Genomic DNA, 20582 nt, shown 5'->3' with positions numbered 1-20582 from the left:
CTTTTTGAAAACAGTATTTTATTAAATATACAAAAGCTGAACACTTCTGTAGAAAATTGTCACTTCATCTCCAATAAGCAATGCTGGTTAGTATTCTCCATCATGGGCAAAACAACAGCAGAGCAGTGCAAACCCAGCTTCTCTCCCCGTGGAGCACAATTCCTGACTGCTGGAGTATGAGCAGGTGTTGCTGAAGCACCACTGCCATGTACCAGTGCATGCACAAGGCCAGCTCCTGTACCTGCCCTTTCACTCTGCTCCTGTCTTCAGGACAGAGCTGTGAGACAAAACGGACAATATTCAAATACCAAAAGAATTAAAGTACCTAGGACTAATAAAATAATTACAAATTCTCAAAACATTTATGATTTCTAACTCAGATTTCTATTTCAGTATCATTTCTAGCAAATGTTTGCTTCCATGTATGTTCAAATTCCTTTGGTACAGAGAACACTCCTCGGATGGTCATAAATAGATTTCTTAATAGAAAACATTATTTTTGTACGGAACTGTGTATACTTACAAAAACCCCAAAACAGTAGTGCAGGGGGCCCATCTGGAAGCCAGACTCTAGCTTGGTGAAGAGACTTAAGGATGTCTCTAACCTCAAGTACTGGTTACAGCAGATAAACGTGAGCCATCACAACACTACAAGGCATTCCTCTAACAAGATACAAAACTACCAATTTAGGCTACTAAAATCTATGAAAACTAATCAGGCAAAAATGTTTCCATTACTTAATTTCATGGAGTATGTTCATTGTCTTTACTAAGTGAGATTAAAGAAAATAATAGTATACACAGCAAAAAAAACCCCAACTATTTTAGACTACACATTCAGTTATAAAAGTCAATGTTGTTTCAAGGCAGTAGGTTTTTTATGTACAGGTGAATGACCTGTGAGTATCCCTTTAAGTGCAATTTGAAGTGAATTTTTTGAAACCATTCTGATATAGTCCAGGCTATTATATTGGATGTTTAAGAACCAAGTTCAGACAGTTGTAAAACCTGGGGTATGTCAATGTGTCCTGATAAATCTGCCAAACCTCAGAGCACTGCTAGCCTGGTCACTCATTGCATCAATGACTTTGAGAATCCTCAGTCCAAAAGCAGAGGGTTTACATGAGTATTCTGTGGAATTCACCTAAGCTATGTTTTCCCTTTGAACACATGCACTGCCAAATGCATCAGCTAAAGGAGTGTTCCTGACTGCAAACAAGAAAAGGCAGCAGAGGGAGGGTTTGTCAGAGGCAGGCAGGCACACGCATTTCCTAAGGACATCTAACCAGGGTCCATGGGATGCAGCTGGCACTTTCTCCAAAATACACAAGGTGCCCCACCCAGCAAGGACTTGCCAGTTCTCAAATCAGGGGGAATTACTAAGCAGCAAGAGATACAAATCTGCTTGTTCACTAACCACTAATACACACACCTAAAATGCTTTTCTTCCCCAAAGTTGGTGTCACTGACTTCCCACAAACAGCATCCTGTAGCCCTATGGATAATGTGTACCAATAATCACATTCAAGCCCCTCCCCAGCTTTCAGTGCTTGCTGCTGAGCTGTGATTTGCTGTAAGCTTGTTGCAGGAACGGGGCAGAAATACACTTGGGAAGGTTCAAACCAGGATTCAGCTCAAGACCCAACCACCTCCTTGTCACTGCTGCTTCTTGGGCAGAACACGGGATCTGGCCACCAGGATGGGGACAGCGGAGAGCAGTGCCAGGAGCAGGGCCCAGAGCGGGCGGTAGAAGAGCCAGCCCACGGAGATGGTCAGCAGGGACAGTGAGCTGGCCACACACACCGCAAACGCCTTCAAGCCAACGTTAACCAGGTCCCTCACAACAGGAAACCAGTCCACTGCAGAGAGAATTAAACATGGCATGAAGTAGCTGACAGGACGACAGTTTAAAAAGAAGTCTGATTCGTGCCTAGGATCTGCACACTAACAGATGCAACCACAAGACAGACTCAAACTATTTATCAAGAGCACTGGATTAGGCATTTCAGCAGAGCATCATCAAGACATTTGATTTTAAGCAACAGCTAAACATATAAATCAATGCTAGCCTTGTCTCTTCACACAGGAAGTGATCCAAAATGAAGTCTGAAGATTTGTCCATGGTTTGAGAGGCAGAGACAGACAACCCTGCACCCTATAGAACAAGTCTAGGGCAACTGATACAAGCTGCCAGTACAAGAATTCCTTTCTGGCAACAATAAATCTTGGAGCAACATGTATACGGATAAATAAATCAGGAAAAAAAAAGGTTCACAGCTACAAAGTGAATGATATCTTTGATGTCTGAAGTTTATGCAAGTTTGAGGCATTGTCCTGTTTTTGTTTTTACTCCAGCATTTTCTATATTAAAAGAATAAACAAAATCTTTTTTTGCTTTTTGTTTACAATACTGTAGAATAACCAAACAAAAATGTATTTCAATACAACCACTGATTAGGACCTGCTGGGGGGACCAGTTGTGTGTGGGTGTAGAAAGTATTTGTATTGTAGCACCTTGAGTTAGATTTGGAAGACAACAGCCCAAAGCATGCCTCAGCTTTTTATTTTGGGAAGATTTGGGCTGGGATCTTCTGAGACTGGTAAAAGATATTTGTGTGGGGTTTTTGTAACACAAAGCAACCATTTGGTTTTGAGGTCCTGCTTACATGCTGTTGCCTACAGTGACTTTTCAGATCAAATCAAATCTGAGTTCAAATCAGATTTCTCCTGATCTCCAAATTAATTAACTCCCTAGAGTTTATGATCTTGTTCCTAGATCATTTTACTGTCTATGAAAAACTTACCTAACGTGTAAAAGATCCTGGTCATCAGGCTGATGCCCACAAACATTGAGAGCCAGCCGGCTGCACGGAGGGCCCAGGTCTTCATGGTGTTACTCTCATGCTCCTTCTGAAACACCTCCTGAAAGCAAACACCATCACATGCAACCTGTTTCTTGTTCTTTTTCAAGATCCTCTTAATTCCAGTACAGTATAAGCCAATCAGAGAGAGTCAAGAGCATTTTAGGGGTACAATTTCTTTTGCAGAAAATACATCGCAGCTCATTCTGCAGGGTCTGTGCAGTATGGCAGTACACTGCAACAGCTAGAACAGTGCAGCATGGGGGAAACTGGCACATTTCATAACTAAAACAAGCTAAAAAGCACCATTCAACACTACCCACAGGCAGAAAGCACCCAGGTTCTCCTGCATTTGGACACATTCAACATTACTGTGGAAAGTAAGACACTAATAAGTAACTGTCATAAGGAAGGAAGAGTCTGACTTCACTCTGAAGGAAGATAGAATAGGCAATATCCAACTCTTGGCTGAGGGAAAGGTGTGTGAAAGACAGTAAGCTGGATACAGGGAAGAAAAGCTAAAAGGTATATGTGCATTTCATCAGGCAAAGCAAAGCATCTCTTTGCAAGAATTCTGATTAAGATTTTTTTCAAAATGGGTCGTGTGACCCTCTGGCTCAACAAAATGTTCATACTAAGATGGCTTGGACAGTAGAAAGCACTAAATGGTAAGAGATGTGTAAGACTGATTATTGGCACATACAAGTACTCAATGCATTATTTATTTTAACCAGTTCACTTTCAATGAAACAAAATTCTGTCTAATGAAGATTGGGAGCTTACAGCAGGGGGTTGATTCTACTGCTACTCTTTCAAGTCAGAACAAAGCCTCTCTGCTTTTGGGACCACCTGTAAACTCTTGACATCTGCTTTTCTTTGCAGCAGGGCATGGAACAATCATTAACGGAAACAAACCTACTAAAAGAAGTAAATGAATCACCAAATTGCTGGAGCATGCAGGATTTATTGAAGCATAATGCTCTGCCTGAAGGCTCTTCTCAGCCAGAATAGTAATAAACATTTCAAACAAGCCTAAACTCCTGTTATTAGGAGCTGAAGAGAGAATAACTCCAATGGTTTATTTAATTAAACCCTGATTTTTACTATTTTTGCATGTGACCTATTCAAAAGCATGTGCTTGCATGTGTAAGTGGGAAACAACCAAGGAGCAAATAAAAACAAAATGAAAGGGCACAGAAACAATCTTTAAAGAAAACAGACAGAATGTGCACAAACCTGGAAGCAAACACAGGCTACAATCTGCTGTCCAAGAAAGAGAGAGAAAAGCCAATGTTTATAGGAGGATCTCCTCCTCCACAGCAAGTCTGAAGGAGAGCAAGAGCTTTGTCTTCTGCTGCTTCTGCAGTACCACCTCAGGTTTTAACCCTTCACTAGAAAACCGTGGTATCTCACCTCCACAGAGAGGTCCCCAGGGTACAGAATCTCCAGAACATCTCCAGACTTGGTATGATATGGAACCAGCTGATCACCTCGCTGCCGAGCAATCACCGTCACCTTGGAAGAGAGGGAAAAATATTTACTGATTTCTGAGTTGGGAACTGAGCTTACAAAATGCAGAACCAGTTGAAGACTCACCATATCAGCAGTGCCCAAATGGGGATCATCTCCACTCAGACCTGCATAGAAGAAAGAGACACGAAGATCTCCTACCTACAAACAAGAGAATATTGGAAGTCAAGAAAGATTGTTTTACAAAGGGGAATCACAGGAAAGACAGCTCAGCACAGGAACATCCTTTATTTATCAACACGTTTTCTGAACATTTATGTCACACAAGAAATAGCCAGAATTATTTCCAAGCTGTCCTTTTTTTCAGGGCTAACTGGTTGCTGAAATATGAGAGCTCAAATGCTTTTTCATATCCTCTCTGATTAAGCTGCAGGAGCACATGATATGCTTTGTTCATCCCTCATCATTCCATCTTTTGGCAAAACAGGGCAGGCAGCATAATGTTTCAACAAGCTGTACTCCTCAATACAGCAAGGCAGAGGTGGAACCCACCTCCCAGAACCATCCCTTTCCATTTAAAAGCACAGCAGACTTGAGAAAACAGAGAATAAAGGAACAGACTGGAAGTTTTCTGCAAGAGAAGCACTCATTCTCTAGGGCTGCACTAAGGGAGTCATCCTATGTGATGGTCCATAAATTTTCTATACATTTAAACAGAAATGTGATATGCCCCAATTCCTTTTTCACACACAAGTAACCACTGCTTTAGTTTATCTTTCCCATCTTACTTCTGGACGCCTGGGGTTGTCGCTGTGATAGAAATAATCTTCTCTTCGGGTAACATCAGCATGGGGATCCTCCAGGTGTGACAAACTCAACTGCTTGAAATCATCAATTTTATCCACGAGACCTAAGCAGAATAAAGCATCAAGCTGAGGCCCAGTGTCTAACCTGGAACGGCCAATTTGCTGGCTGATTTCCTGATTATCACCTGACATGACAGCAACTGTGGAAAGAGCCAAAGTCTGCAACAGCCAACACAAAGCCAGTACAAAATAACCCTTACCCTTGGAAAGAACAAAGCTGCCAACCTGGACGTTAGGAGAAACAACAGTGAAAGACTCCACAGCCATGGCACTGAGGAACAGAGAGATTGTTGATTAGTCCCAGAATTATGATCAAACTCTTGATTTGCAGTATGTAATATATAGAACAGAAAAGGTACTGTGGCAAACATCAGGAGAAACTCAAAGAGCTAAATGACTGTCATGATGTGATAACAAATCCATCAAGAAACTAGACTGCATACAGTTAGAGCCATTAAAATAAGTTAAGCCATCACTCTTGGAAATGCTCTAATTTCTTTATGCCTTCGTTCTCCCAACTACCAGAAGAACAGCAGTTTCCATGTGTACTCTGTTATGAAAGCAGTTATTTAGCTTTCATATTTGATCAGATCCAGTGACAGAATTCAGAGGGACTGTGCCAGATGGCATCTCACCTTGGGTTTTTGTGTCCAATTTCTCGATCAAAGTTCCTGCTGTTCACAACTTCCGATTTCCACTCTGTATCTAAACAGAATGATAAGGTTGAGTAAAAGACACTCAGATCTCAATTACTGAAGACACCTCTCAGTCACTATTTCTAGGTTACACTTTAATAATACTGTCTACATCAATGTCTCTGATACTATGTACTGATACACAGATGCCTCCTCCTAGTATATGAACAGGGAATGGCAAGATTTAGGGTGAAAAAAGGTATTTTTGGGACAAAATATTAACTCAACTTTGCTCAGCTTTGTTGTTGGCATCTTCTATGACCAGGCTTTGATTCCTGGCTCTACTCTTTGGGAATAAGCTGGTTTTATGATAACAAGGAGCAGGGATCAAAGGGAGAGGGAGTCTGGAGTGAACTTGAGCCCAGGAAAGGTTGGGTCCAAATGTGTTTTGCCAATAGCCAAGTCAGTAATTAAGTATTTATTTTAACTGACAATAAACTTTCCCTAAGGAGTTTTGCCCATGATGGTAATTGGAAAGCCATCTCCCTATCTTTCTTTCAATCTGTCCTTCACTCCTGTTATTCCCAATTTCTTCCTCAATCCTGCTGAGGGGAGAGTAATCAAGGAGCTGGGTGGGTCCATGGCTGGCATACACAGATATTTATAGGACAGAATCCATCAATCTCGAGAGCTGTTTTCTCAGATGGCATTTATTTTTGTTCCCTATCACTGTGAGCGTGTTTCTCATGGCTCACAACCACCAGCTTTGCCCCTTATATACCTCCATGATACAGGGTCCCCATGCTCCACTCAGCTGAATAGTTTTGTATGACCACACCCAGAAACTGCTGCACGCCCACGTTATACATCCATGTGCTTTGATCAGAGGTAAATGAAGCACAGAGACCGATCTCCAAATACACAATGACTCAAGAGTACTTTTCTGCTACTGGGTAGATCAGAATAACACACTCAGTTGTGCTCCTGCCAAAAAAGCACCTGGCAAAACCCACAGGGCACATCAGAAGGTGCTGGTGGTTTTCACTGGCTGGTATCAACATCTGAGCAGGTTCTCAACAGGCTCCCTTACAGGCTGGAGCTACCCTGCTTACCCCTGTCTGTGCTCTTCTGCTCACAGCTGACATAGTCCCAATTACTGCATTTCTGAAGTGTAATCTCAGGTGCAGCTCGGAACATGCTCTCCCATCTCTGGTCATTGAGGACCTTATGGGCCCTATTTCTGAAGCATCCTATCCCTGGATGTTCCTCTGAAACTTTTAGGGGTTTCAAAACAAGTCTCAGATTTTCTGTAGCTCTTGTTTGCTGACAGCACATCTCCTTTCACCTCCATTACCTCAGGAAAGGGAGGTTCTGTTTGTTTATGAAGGAGAAGTTTTGCTTATTTCTTCATATTCCTTTACTTTCTTTCCCAAGAAGAAAAAAAAAGGTTTTGCAACCAAAATCATAATACACACACACACAAAAGTCCAAAGTCACATGCATAAAAGGAAAGGGACTTTCTGTTGATCAACTTACTGTATGAGTACTTTGTCTCTTTCTTAATCTCACCATCCTCCTCATATTCCCTGCAGAGAAAAAGGGCTGGGATGAGAATCAAAACAGCGCACACACACCCCTGCTAACGGCAGAATACATTTCACCAATGAAATGCACAGACAGATCTCTGGCAACACAAACTCATCTTTATACATAACCTCGCTCTTCTCTGGACTACCTGTTCTGAAGACAGATTTTCTGTACCAGGAGAAAACTGTACACAAATGCTCAACAGCCACAACCTTTTTATTCCCATGTTTTGAACAAGGAGGTATCAACTAGATTGATGAGGAACAATCAGAATTAAATATAGTGAGACAAGCTGGCCCAAATCAAATCTCTAACACATGCTGCACCATAAGCATGCTAAAACTGAAAAATTATTTTTCACATCTTCACTACCTTTGACCTTTTTTTTAATATGACATGAAAGACGTTTGGAACATGAATTCTGTGCAGTCACACCTGCATAATAGCTAATAACATTCATACTACCATCAGTGGAATTATTAGCAATAGCAGAAATCTTTTCCCTATTTGGGTTGCAACTATGAGCAGAGCAGTTAATATCTCTCAAGGAAATTAAAGTGATTCTCTAAAGGAAAAAAAAATCCAAGAGCTCTAGAATTCTCTTATTATGAAGAGGTTTTTTTATATTTGGTTTTTATTTTTCCCTTCAGTATAAGGAAAGAAAAAAGATTGTGATAGGATCCTGGTAACACGACAGCCTCATAAACTACTTTTAAAGATTACTTTAACTTACTTGGAATCTTCATATTCAACCCACTGGTACATTTCCACGTTACGCTTAAGTTTAACAGCTTGGATGGAGAGCCCATAGCTGGGGTCAAACAAAGGCTGTGCAAAATTTAAAGAAAGTACAAGTCAGTCTAAATGCTGTACCTCACAACTTCAAACACTGTACTTTTACTCGTGAACCCATTTATATACCTCACTGTACAGCTAGCACTAACTTACACACAGGTAAACACAGTATAAACATTATGGAAGACAAAAAGAATGTCTCTGGCAAAACCAACCAGAAGAATCATCATCAAAAGTTATTGTCATAGTGAAAAATGAAACAGAACTGCTGACTATGGGTTTACAGGTTTCAGTGTTTAAACCAGGAGATTCTGTTTTGCTGGAAGGTGCTGTGTTACCTTCTGCAATGTGAGTGGACCATGGAAAATGTCACCATTACTGAAAAGTAAAAAATTGCAGAGCTCCTGTGCTGCAAGACCCTGAACACTTAACAATATCATGAACACACAACAGGTTCCCTACAAAAATGGCAATTGAAATTATCCATAAAAGGCAGCTTGAGGGTAAACACAGCTAGAGCTGGCATTGGCTTGAAGAAGGGAGTGCAAGGCCATTCAGCATCTCCCTGGTTCCAGCCCAAGAACCAGAGCTTGAGTGGTAGCTACCAATGCATAGAGGAGGAGAAAAGCCATGTGTCTTTTCCTGGATATCAAACAAAACTTTGAATGGCAAAGACTTTTCCTTCCCTCCAAGCTTGAAATACTCATATCTTCAAGATACTATTTTATTTACCTTAGATGTACTCAGAGCTCCAGCCAAGTGCACCAGTCTCCCCTCATTCTGCTGAGAGATACTGAGGATGCTGTCAAGAGGGACCACAAGAGAAAGCCCCTCATCGAGAGACTTGGCTGTCCTTAAAGCTCGTCCCTGCAATGAAGAAAAGAGAAATCAAGTTGTGGAGAATCAATGTCACAGCAGCATTTTGTGAACAAGATTAGCAGCATCACAAGAACTGATGACCACAAGGAATCCTTGTATATTCAGCCCAAGGCATATTTTTCAAACACACTTGTACTTCTCTATTCTCTGTCTGAGCCAGTTTGGGGCAGTACTTCTCACTCAGGCAGTGGGACCATTAACATTGACTAAGCTTCTCAAACAGACTCAAATTCTTCCTACACAGGTCTAAACTTACTGCTCTGCACTTCTTACCTTGTTCATCATTCCTCAGTAACTGCAAAAATGATATAAATTATAGTTCATTTTCTACACACCTATATTGACTCCTTGGCAGAAGTTTTCCCTGCTTATCATCATATCCTGATGGGCTTTTTTTCTGCAAAGTCATCAAAATTTGAAGCAGTTATTATTCCTCTTGTAGAGGTATGAAAAGAAGTCTCTACATGAAAACCCACAGAATTCTGATCTCCACTCCAAAATTGCCAAAACAAGTATGTTTTCAATGGTAGGGTGTTAAGATTCCTGGATGACTTTTTTTTTTTTAAAACCTCAAACCAAGAAATAATACTGAGAAACTCTGTATTATTTCTGAGAACTCCTCTAATTTTGCAACATGGGGTATGAATTTCTTTAAAGTAATTATAACACCACTAGAAATTAGGACCTTTTGTTATCTCAAGAAAAAAGAGGGCGGGCTCACACAACCCTCTTACCACAGGCTGTTTCATCACCAGTTTACAAGCTTTGGATGTTATTTCTCATCACACACTGCTACTGTCTCTACCATACCTATTTTCAGAGAAATACTACCTGTGGCCTGTGATTTCACTTTTCTGTTACATCCCAAGCATATACACAAGGTCCCCAGACAAAATCTCCTCTTCTCAAAGATCAATTAATGCTGTGTACAAACACTGACAGTATTGCACTTACTTCATTGGTAAAAAGAAGGTAGAAAGCCAGAAGAAATGTCACAAGTCCAATCAACATGCCTCCAGAAGTCTCACTGAGTCGCTCCAGGAACCCTGGTTTGCGCTCACTTGTGATTTTAACATGCTCTTTTCTGCTGCCTGTGTCAGAGAACTGCTGAAAATAAACAAAAGTGCCATATTGGTGTGAAAGGGGAAAGCATTCCGTTTCAAAACAAGTCTGCTAGCTTTGTTAGCACTGCTGCACTACAGAGAACCTCTTGCCTTGGACCAAAACTTGCCGACACTTATAAAATGCCTTAGCACGCTTTTAATACCAGAAACACATTCGATAAATAAGACTCCATCCTGGTAGAAAAAAACCGCAATTTCTATTATAGTGGTTCTACATGTTCAAGCTGTCTTCGGTCTGCCTCCAGGTTCTGTATTTGGAGTCCACGCCCTACATTCATGCCATGACAAATTGAGTAATAGCCCTAAATTCCTGACCAGCTAAAACACTGCTATAAATAACAAATTATGATTCACCTCACCAGTAAAAAGTGTGCCTGCACACTCTAAAATAATTATATCCAGGTTAACAATAACTCAAAACAAGGCACAGGACTAACATGAGAGCCCAGGGGTTTTTCTGTGCACACGCAGCTTGTGAGGAGCTACCAAATCCCACTGCAGCACACTCACACAGCCAAAGCAGGGCACGGAACTTCTCTGTATGGAAAAACACACTACGAAAAGCCAGTGGCCATAAAGGAGAAAGAGAACTCCTGTAACTTTATTCGAATAAAGGCAGTCCAATAGAGTCCAATGGGGCACACAGCCGCGGAGTTTTCTCGAGGTTTCGGGGGGTGCAGCCTCCTTTCATCCTAAACTCCTGGCTGCTCGCTGCCTCTTCCTTTCCCCATCGGCTCCTCGGAAGGTGGACAGAACCTTCCCGAACCGGCTTCCACATATCCCCCTCCTTGAACCCACTGTTTTACCTCAAGGTTCAGAAGTTCAGGTCTGTGGAGACCCACTTTCTGTTCCACGAGTTAGGCTGTGTGGGCTCTGTAACAAACCTGCTGCCCAAAGTTCACAAACTCAGGCTTGTGCAGATCCCCTTCCTGTGTCAGGAGCCAAGCCGCCTCAGCTCGGCAACCAGCCTGCTGCCCAAAGTCAGTAGCGACGCGAAGACCCATTTCAAAGGCATTAACACCCATACTTTCAGCCATGGAATTATTTGCAAAGACATTAGCACACATCTTCCCTCTCATCTAAAGACGGCACCGGGCCGTGGCCGCAGCCCTGGCACACCGGGGGCGAACGGGCCGGAGCGAGCAGCACTTACGTTCCTCGACATCCTGAGCCTCTCACGCCCCCCGGGAACCACAGCTCAGGGGCCGCCGGAGCCGCGCACCGCCAGCCGCGCCCTCAGCCGCTCCCGCCCCTCCTTCCTCCTTCCCTTCCCGCCTCCCTCTCTCTCCGCCCTGCGGCCGCGGGGCAGGCGGAGCCCCGCGGCCGCAGGAGGTGCGTCACGGCCGCCGCGGGGCCGGGAAGGCGCTTCCGGAGGCGGGAGGTCGCGGCGTGGAGCGGCGGCGCGGCGCTGCCCGAGCGGTGCCGGCGGGACGGCAGGAGCGGAGCGGCGGGGCCCGCGTGCGGCGCGCTGCGGAGGAAGGCACCGGCCGGCTCCGCCATGTCCTACTGCAGGCAGGAAGGTGCGCCCGAGCGTCCTCCCAATGTCACCCCGCCGGGGGTGGGTGCGCCGCGGGGGGACCGTCCGCTGCCCGCAGCCCGCCAGGGGAAGGCGCAGCCGGAGGGGAGAGGAGGCGCGGCGGCCGCCCGCGGTCCGCGTGTAGCGGCGGCAGCGCCTCGCCTCCCGCCGCCGACCTTTCTCCTCACGGAGGGCGGCGGGGCCGTGGGGCGGCAGCGCGGTCCCGGCCGTGTGGGCGCGGTGAGGGCACGGTGAGGGCACGGTGGGGGTACGGTGAGGGCACGGTGAGGCCCCGCAGCGGCCGGAGGTGCCCGCCGAGACCGCGTGTGGCCTCAGGGCGGCTCCCGGCCGCGGGGCGCCTGCTGCCCGCCGGGGTTACATTTATCCCAGCCTGGCTGAGCGGCCAGAGCTGTGGGGTTTTGCCTTTTTAAGGTCGATGGGCAGGGTGGGTGTAGTGCGAGCGATTCTGTATCGTGTTGTACAGGTGGTGGTGTTTAACCACTTCTTAAAGTGGGAGATGCGTAGATAAGTATCTATATCTACTTATATATAAATAAAAATCCTTGCTCTCCTAAGTAATGCCAAGTGGCTGAATGTAAAGTTTCAGGATGAGGAAAAAAGCACCAATAGTTCTAAATGCCATTCGTAAGTTACAAACTTGGCCACAGACTATAAACTGTATCGAGGTGGTCATAACTTATGGACCTCTTTTATGCTTTATGCTGTGCTTTGTTTAGTTTTGCAATATCTGTAAGTTGCTTTATGCAACCCTACAAAATTGCAGTGACAGGGTTAGAGTTCATGTGTTTTCTCTCTCCTTTTATATAAGAAATGACCAAACGTTCCACATTGTACTCCAGCAAACTTTACCATGCAGATTTGTAAGAAAATTGTTACCATTTTTTTAAAAGGTCTTAGATTTTTCTGTTTTTCAGATATGTTTAAATGCATGGTTACTCAGCAAGGTTAAGTTACTGAACATCTGCTGGCTGAGGTCACACTGAGGGGCCAGAAGATTCTAATTTCTCATATGTCAAGTTACTGTAGTGGCCTTTATGAATTTGGAGAATTCTTGGGGAGTTTACCATTTTTTCCACTCTCAGAGTGTGTGTTAGAGCTTTGCAAGGTTGTTAGAAAACTAAAACTACTGAAGTTTCCAGCCAAGCCTCCCCCGACCCCACTATGGAATGTTTTAGTTAAATCAAGAGCAGGAAATTTGCTCTGTTGCATTTCCATCCCTTGTAACGTTCACAACACTTTTCAATGTAGTTAGCTCTATATGGTGACGGCTGTCTTCTGTTTTTAATTCATATGATTAGTTTAAAATATTATACTGGTCTTTAGCAAAGAGTGCTGTTATTAATAAGTACCTATTGAATGCTTTACTGCTATTATAGGGTTTTTTTTTCCACTTCTAAACCTGTCATCTGTTTTAGTCCTTGTCTTGGAGCAATTTGAGTTTGTTTTGAAACAGCTTTTTAAATTTGCAGTTCAGTGGAGTCTACTGTTCATTACAGGACATTGCTATGAAAATTGGAGCTTTAGAATAACAGAATTTCAGTGTGTATGTGTTCCTCTGGACTAGCAACTGTTGTCATTGAAGGTAATTGTTAAATACAACAGTTCATTCTCAATATTGGTGAGTCACATTGTGGTGTTCAGCAGTTTTGTAAATAAATCTTTTTCCATCTCAGATTTCTCTGAACTGTTGTTTCTTGTCTCCTCCATGGCAGGAAAAGACAGAATAATATTTGCAACCAAGGAGGACCATGAGACACCGAGCAGTGCTGAGCTGGTTGCAGATGACCCAGATGACCCTTACGAAGAGCAAGGTCAGTAGTGAGCTGAAGAACAGAAGTAAGGGGTGTTACATCATATATAAATCCAACAGAAAACAATCCCTGCACGAATTAGGAAAACTTAAGCATATTTAAAGCCTGAGGGCAGCTGGTTATGCAGAAAATACCCAAACTCTTAGCAGTTTTAACTGCGAGGTTAGGACATCACTAATGATACGCTTTATTCCAGTATTTTGTCTTCTACACTTGTGATTTTTCTTAGTACCTGTTCAAATAAGTTGATGGCTTTTAGTTTTGGTTAGTGGCCAGGGATATGCAGGGATACCTTTTCCTTTTATTAATAATGTTAGAGCCTAATCAAGTGAAAATTATGATTGTTTTTCCTGTTTTAAGTAACAGTGTGCAATTTTTAGAGAAACTAGGGAAGTTTTATATCACTGTCATTGAAGTGAGTTGCTCACCTGCCTGTGAGCAGTTGGAATTGCCTACTATGGCAATGTCTGAATATCTGATTTAATATAAATTAATATCTGGCTAATCTATACTATACTGGTAGCAATATAATCAATATCTTTCAGTGCCACATGACGGGTAAGTTAAAATTACTGAGTTTTCAGCTGCTATCATTGTGCCTTGAAAATGCAAAAGTTTTAATGAAGATTACAGTTCTTGTCTGAAGCATATCTAACCTGAAAATAGAGATTTAAGAGAGCAGAATAGTTCTGAGACCAAGATTTACAATATTCTGGTTGTGTATTTTAAATAATGGGTACATGAAATATATTTCCTGTAATGATTATTTAATAACTTTTGCCCTGGGTTAATGATTATCATGGAAATGTGAGTTTAGGTTAATTTTTTCTAATTGCCTGTATGTTTACAGACCTTTTGGTCTCTTCACTTTGTGGGAAGGGATTTCATTGGTTTCAGCTGAACTGAAGCTGAAGTAAATTCTTCAGACTCTTTGAACCTTAGTTAGAAAGTGAAAGTTATGCTTTCTAAAGTGTCTCAGAGACCTTTAGAGGGCAGCATTTAAGCAGTTTAGCAGCTGGAGCTCACAGGGTTTCTGTTAGCTGATATGGTGTGTAGTGTAATTTGAACCATACCTTCCTCTGTCATTTAGATTAACTTTTTTCGTACTTAGACTTGTGTTGAAATGTTACTGCATTATCTGCCTATTTTGGTTTCATTTGAGCTGTATGTAGTCAGTTATATATCCAAGTGTTTTTCTCACCTGCACTGATAAGTCTGTTGATGTCCTGGTGTGACATACTTTTGGGTAATAAACTAGTCAAAATTAAAAAAAAAACCACTTTATTTTTGTTTAAATGCCATATAATTCATTGCTCTTACGTGTATTCTGGTGGACATGGAAAGGCTGTGGTGAGGAGGAGAGGTGATGGGCTTTGTTTCCTGCAGTCCTGCATTTACAGAATGTTAGGTCACTTTCTTCCTCAACAATAGATAAAGAAGAAAGGGGAAAAGCCAGGAGGTTTTTATGTCACCTTACAGTGACAGTATGTGTCTGGGGTTTCAAAATGAGAAATATGTTTAAGTACTGTCAAAAAGTTTGGGTGGGAATTTCTTATTGTGTGATTTTCTTAGTTTGTTGAGTTTTATTCTTAGTATGTGGTACATTACTGCCGTGTTTTTAAGTCTGAAAAACCTCTTGAATGATGCAGGGCTACAGTGCATTAGATCAGAAGAGAGAAAATGGACCAATCCCAGAATGTAGCAGTAGGGAGTGAAGCTTATGGGCAGGAAAGACATGGGTAAAATGGTTTGAAATATGTTGAAATGCTGAAGCTCTGGCATGCATTGCTTTTATTTAAAAGAAAATTGGGAAGGGTTTTGCTGTACCTAGTGTAACATGTAGGCTTTTCTAATTTAGCTTCTACATGGAATAGAAGACTTGGTTTCCAGTGTTGTATAATTAACTGTAAGGACTCTTTTCATCTTTTCTGCTGTGCCAAAGATACCAGTCATATCTGGGAAAGAATAGATGCATTATAAAGACCTGCCATAATCTGCATTGTTTTCTAATACACCTGAAACTTTGTGTTTGAGGTTTTGTTTTTTTGTAGGGGCCTTTTTCATACTTGAGATAAACATCTAGTTTTGTACGTGGTCATTTCTGATAGTTCTTATTTTGTCCTAGACATTAGTCTTTGAGCAGTCTACTTGAATCACTAGATTGGTCAGGAAAACTTGTGTTTTGTTTCCATTAGGTTAAAAACCAGTTGTATACTGCTCTTATTTCTGTCTGTATTTTGTTGTTGTATCAGCTGGGCAATTTTGGTAGGCAAAATGTTAATGACTCACTTTAACCTAAAAGCACTGAAAGAAAAAAAGCCACGGGAAAAGGAAAGGCATACTAACTAGAATAAGTTCGGGTTAGGATTTCATACTGCAGTGAAGATCACAGTTCAGTGTCTGTGCGTTTTGACAGCTGTGGCTGATGGAAACAAATTAAGAATTCATTTGCAGTGGTTTTGAAATAGTATTGTTACTGTAAAGCATCTTTCTAGTCCTATGTGTTGCAGATGGTGGAATTTAAACATGAAAGATTCCTGGTTTTCACTGACATCTTGGCTGCCTTCACTTCGAGTAATTTTTTCTTTTATTAAGCTTATATGAAGAAGGCAATGATGAGTTTTATGCATGCAAAGTGGTTTTTATTAGTGTTACAGCTGTGATGGGAAAGTTGGATAAAAGTACTTATGGAATTGGACCTCAAACACAGATTGTTGCTGGTCTTTCCCTTCTGTTTTTCCAGACTTGTTCCTGTCATCTTATTTTATAAACAGTTTTAAAGTGGTTTCTAGAGGGGACTGATGAAGCAAAACTCCACGTTCTTTTAAGAAAGAACTTGATGAATGATCAAATGTACAGGACTGTTTCTGTGACTAATGATGTCCCTTTCAATCCTGCTTCCTGTCATCTTACACTGTGAATCCCTGGCAGATAAACTTGTTATTGGAGTGTTTGTCATGTAACAGGGAAGAAACTCTTCTCAGAACAACAGTGGGACTTCATAGCAGCGAGTTCAAAGACGAGTGTTGACACAGATGCAGATGGGCCTGCCTTTGGCCATGACATGAGCAGCTTCCATGAGCCACGAGACTTTAGGTTGTCATGTCAGCATTCAATTGCTCACACAAGTCTTGATCTCAAGTGATGTAAACAGGGTTATTTTTTCTTCCACGAGTGCAGGTTCAAGTAGATTGTGACGTATTGGATCAGTGAGGTTCAGACTGCATTTGAAAGAAGTTTGAATTCAATTTTAATTAAAAATAGTAATCCTATCTATTGCAGGCTTGCAGCTCAGGAAGAGCAATGGATGAAATCTGTTTCCGATTTAATTGTGCTCTAAGCTTGCTGATGGACTTACTCATTGATGTGTGAATTCTGCTGTGATTATGAATGAGGAAATCCTTGCTTTATTCATCTGTATTTTTGTTTTGTTTTTCTAAAGCATGGTTTCTGTGTACAGAAAACTTCTGAAACTGGTGCTATTTCAGTGATAAAATAGGTGTAAATCAGTGATCTTGTGGTGCCATAGAATGTATTGTTTATGGGATAATTCACAGTAAGATTTACATGTTTACAAGGCAGGTCTAGTTCTAAAAGGAGCAATCTGTTTTAAGAGAATTATTTTACAAGTAATTTTATTGCTGTAATGTCTTCGGGAAAATTTCAAATTGTGTTTTTTTTCCTTCTTAAAGTGCTAGAAAAATTGCCTTAAATGACTGGTTGATGTTAGTGAGGAGGAATATAGGACTGCAAAATCTAGTTTATAAAGCAAATTGAATTTCTCCTACACCATATGATTAACATCTTTCTGCTTTATGTCATCCTTAGCAATGAGAAATCTGACACCAGCCACCCATTTTTTTGTCTCAAAAGTCCTGCTTCTCCCCCAGGCAGCTGGAGATGCTGTAATGCACTGGATTAGGTGTATATTATCAGTGCAGTGAATATTACAGATATTTCGCAAAACCATCTTGCCAAATAAAGTATGGCCCATGGAAAATGACAGTATTACTGTAGTTGACTGAATCATGCTAAGGACACTGTTACTTTCTGTAATGAAAAAGGAGTCTGATCAATGCTGAGATTTGACTGACTAATTTTCTGCTGAACTGCATTGGCTGAGATAGAGAACATCACTGATGAATTGCAAATCACAATAAAATATTCCTTTTAATACAGCAATTAAATGATTGAGCTGCTTTTGTTGTACCATTCAAGATTCATGATATTGCAGCCTGGTGTCCAAGCAATTGCATCTAGGAATGAAATGTATGTTTGGAACTTTGTTAATCCACAGGATAAAGACAAGAAATAGGTTTATTGAATTCTGTGACAGTATTTTAGGTAATGTCAAGTTGTGCCAGGTCTTAAATATAATTTCATGTTTGAACCAGAATTAATTAAACTTTTTTGTCTGCCAGTGGTATTTTCTTACCCTCTTTCTAAAGGCAAGTTGCATAAATTTAAAGGTTATGCACATGCTGTCAGCTTCTGCAGAAACTCAGTCTGGAGGTGAAGTTAGAAAAGTCTGTTAAAGAGGAGGAGAGCAAACTGTTCAAGTGGAGAAGAAACCAGCCTGGATCATAGCACAGTAGTTTTCTTGTTCTTGATAGATGAACATACTTTGTGTGTGTTCATACCAGGTAGAAAAAGGAAATATAGATGTATTTATTGCATTAGAGACTAGCAGTCCACAGGACCAAGTCTGTTATATTGAATTTCTAAAATCAGAGGAAAGGAATTCTTCAACTTGCTGTTTGACCTTCATTGTGTAAATCAGTTGCCATCTAGAAACACATATGCCCTTAAATCTTCACCCTGCTGGGCCACCAGTGAAGTATTTCTGTCAAGACTTTAACTGTTCCAGAGCAGAGGTTTACAGCTGTTCTAGTTTTGAGTCTGAAGTAACACTTAACTCCTTTCAGTTGTTCTGAAGTACAATTTGGTTTCCGGCAACCTGACAGGCAGGCTTGCTGTTCTTGTGTTCTGTGGCACGTGACTTAATCTTTACAAATACACTGATTTTTGTTTTTGCAATTCTGGTCTTCCAGTTGAAATTTGAAGGGGGAAAGTTGTGAGTTATTTCAGAGTTTATTTAAAACAAGAAGAAAAATGCATCCATTTGATTTGATTTAAAAGATTTCTAGTCTTAATATTGGATTTAAAGTCTTACTATTTGTATCGAATATTTTAATGCTTGCTTGTTCCCTTGACAGAGTCTGGCAAATTGATTGACTTGACATCTATCTGTTTTGCTGTTCCCTTAGAATATTCTCGGTGGTCTATAGTCCAGGGAGAAGGACTTAATTCAGAGATGGATAGAGACCTAATCTCACTTGTGCCCATTAAAGGATTATACAGATCAGAGGGGGAAGCAGATTGGCTGGGCAGTGAAAGGTGTTTATCAGCCTTGAAGCTACAGAGCTAAGATGGCATTATAAGTGCTTGAGTTCACACCTGCAGCCCAGCAGCTGTCACTGAGTGAAATCAATGTTTGGAAGGAGCATTAACTTTTCTTCTCTCTTGTTTGTTCAGGATTGATATTGCCCAATGGAGATATCAATTGGAATTGTCCGTGTCTGGGTGGAATGGCTAGTGGTCCCTGTGGGGAGCAGTTCAAGTCAGCCTTTTCTTGTTTCCACTATAGCACAGAAGAAATAAAGGGATCAGACTGTGTGGACCAGTTCCGTGCCATGCAGGAATGCATGCAAAAATACCCAGATCTTTACCCTCAAGAAGATGAGAATGATGAGAAGTCCAGCAAAGATTTGGAAGCTGCCTCTATGGAGGCCTCTGCTGCCAAAGAGGAGAAGGCATCCAGCTAATGAAGATGCAAGGAGGCTGTCGTCTCCATTTCTCATTTTCAGAGACTTGGACTTCTGCAGTGTGTCTGTCTTCTGAGTAGTGAGGAAATGTTTCACCATATTCTGTGCACTGTATCATAATAAATAATTTATTCCTGAAGGAAAAATCTCAGAGCTTCAGCCTTGCAAATAAATACTGCAAAAAGAGTGAGTGTATGTATGTACTGTGTAACCTGGTTTTGGACACAGTTAAAACTTTAACAGCTGTTCTTTACCCTGAAGTTTTCCTTGAGTTTTGACTTGAATAATGTCTTGAAGCACATAGCTCTCAACTAAAATTCCACTGGCACACCAGGTCTGTCTTCATTTCAGTATGTTCTGATCAGCTGCTTTTAATTTAATGTATTCAGTTCTATCAATAGAAATTACATTAAATGATTGTTTTTCCTTTAAGATTTTTTTTTCCAAAGTGATGCAAGACATTGAAAATGGTCTAGATCTAGAATTTCTAAAATAATTTCAATTACTAGATTATAGTTGCATTTTACTACTGGCATCTGATCAGTACTGCCAGGAAAACGTTGAAATGCACATCTTCTTTGATTTCATTTATTTACTGTGATGCCTTTTGCATTTGTAAAAATGGTGTGTTGTGTAACTGAAGATTAAGATGAATGAAAAGAATGTTGGTCACTGGCTTTATTTTTGCTCTAAAAATACAGATTTTGGTTTCCTTTGGTTATTACCTTCTCCTTCAATATATAGATGGGCACTTGTAAAATACTTTGAGATACAATAAATTGTTACCTGGTGTAATGATCTCAAAACAGATACTGTGACTTAAGTGCATATTAAAAAGCAAATACTTTTTACCCTCACTGGAAGCTCCTGTGTCTTTATCGTGTGGTGTTTTGTTGGGTTGGTTTTTTGTTAACACTGATCGGATTTGAGAACTGTTCTGTGCTGTAAGCAGACCTTGAATTAATTTGTGGGTTGTGAAGATCAGTTGCTCCAGCTTGTCAGATTTTTATTCTTATTCTTTTCTCCCCAGCGCAGGCATAAAAAAACCTAAAGCTTTTTCAGTACCTGTAGTGGACTGGATCATGAGCCATCAAATAAACGTGACCAGCTATTAAAATATTTGAAAATTACTTAAGGAGTGCAAATAATTTAATAGTTCACTATAGTTTAATAGCTGTAGATAAACTATACT

At 41.1% G+C, this 20582-nt stretch overlaps 2 protein-coding genes across 3 annotated transcripts; one reads left to right on the top strand and one right to left on the bottom strand.

Annotated features, from left to right (window-relative positions):
* Position 1: 1 nt before the first annotated feature.
* TMEM43 (transmembrane protein 43) lies at positions 2-11510 on the bottom strand. Of its 2 annotated transcripts, none has more exons than XM_021531905.2 (12): positions 11371-11510; positions 10048-10200; positions 8947-9081; positions 8153-8247; positions 7369-7418; positions 5833-5902; positions 5398-5468; positions 5120-5241; positions 4458-4532; positions 4275-4376; positions 2805-2922; positions 2-1859 (listed from the first exon to the last, which is right to left on the bottom strand). In XM_021531905.2, the coding sequence occupies exons 1-12, from the start codon at positions 11380-11382 to the stop codon at positions 1657-1659; spliced, it is 1206 nt and encodes a 401-aa protein (XP_021387580.2). In that variant the 5' UTR covers positions 11383-11510; the 3' UTR covers positions 2-1656. The 2 variants fall into 2 exon arrangements, with proteins under 2 accessions (XP_021387580.2, XP_021387588.2); XM_021531913.2 differs by having other exon boundaries at positions 10048-10197.
* Positions 11511-11588: 78 nt separating this feature from the next.
* On the top strand, positions 11589-20247 carry CHCHD4 (coiled-coil-helix-coiled-coil-helix domain containing 4). Its single transcript, XM_021531956.2, has 3 exons — positions 11589-11737; positions 13467-13565; positions 19101-20247. Exons 1-3 carry the CDS (start codon positions 11716-11718, stop codon positions 19388-19390), a joined length of 411 nt encoding a protein of 136 aa, XP_021387631.1. The 5' UTR covers positions 11589-11715; the 3' UTR covers positions 19391-20247.
* Positions 20248-20582: the final 335 nt, after the last annotated feature.

The sequence above is a fragment of the Lonchura striata genome, chromosome 12, assembly GCF_046129695.1.
Source record: "Lonchura striata isolate bLonStr1 chromosome 12, bLonStr1.mat, whole genome shotgun sequence".
In the NCBI taxonomy this organism is placed as follows: domain Eukaryota; kingdom Metazoa; phylum Chordata; class Aves; order Passeriformes; family Estrildidae; genus Lonchura; species Lonchura striata.
The sequence above is the reverse complement of the archived record's forward strand: the minus strand, read 5'-3'. Positions and strand labels throughout refer to the sequence as shown.

What these genes read in the sequence shown, in the direction of transcription:
- TMEM43 (XM_021531905.2), bottom strand. An exon ending in GTTGAATATGAAGATTCCAA is followed by an intron (nt 7,419 to 8,152) that starts GTAAGTTAAAGT and finishes TTTTCTCTGCAG; the next exon opens with GGAATATGAGGAGGATGGTG. An exon ending in CTGGGGACCTCTCTGTGGAG is followed by an intron (nt 2,923 to 4,274) that starts GTGAGATACCAC and finishes GTTTGCTTTCAG; the next exon opens with GAGGTGTTTCAGAAGGAGCA.
- CHCHD4 (XM_021531956.2), top strand. Translation starts at nt 11,716, where the DNA reads ATGTCCTACTGCAGGCAGGAAG. An exon ending in GTCCTACTGCAGGCAGGAAG is followed by an intron (nt 11,738 to 13,466) that starts GTGCGCCCGAGC and finishes CCTCCATGGCAG; the next exon opens with GAAAAGACAGAATAATATTT. An exon ending in TGACCCTTACGAAGAGCAAG is followed by an intron (nt 13,566 to 19,100) that starts GTCAGTAGTGAG and finishes TTGTTTGTTCAG; the next exon opens with GATTGATATTGCCCAATGGA.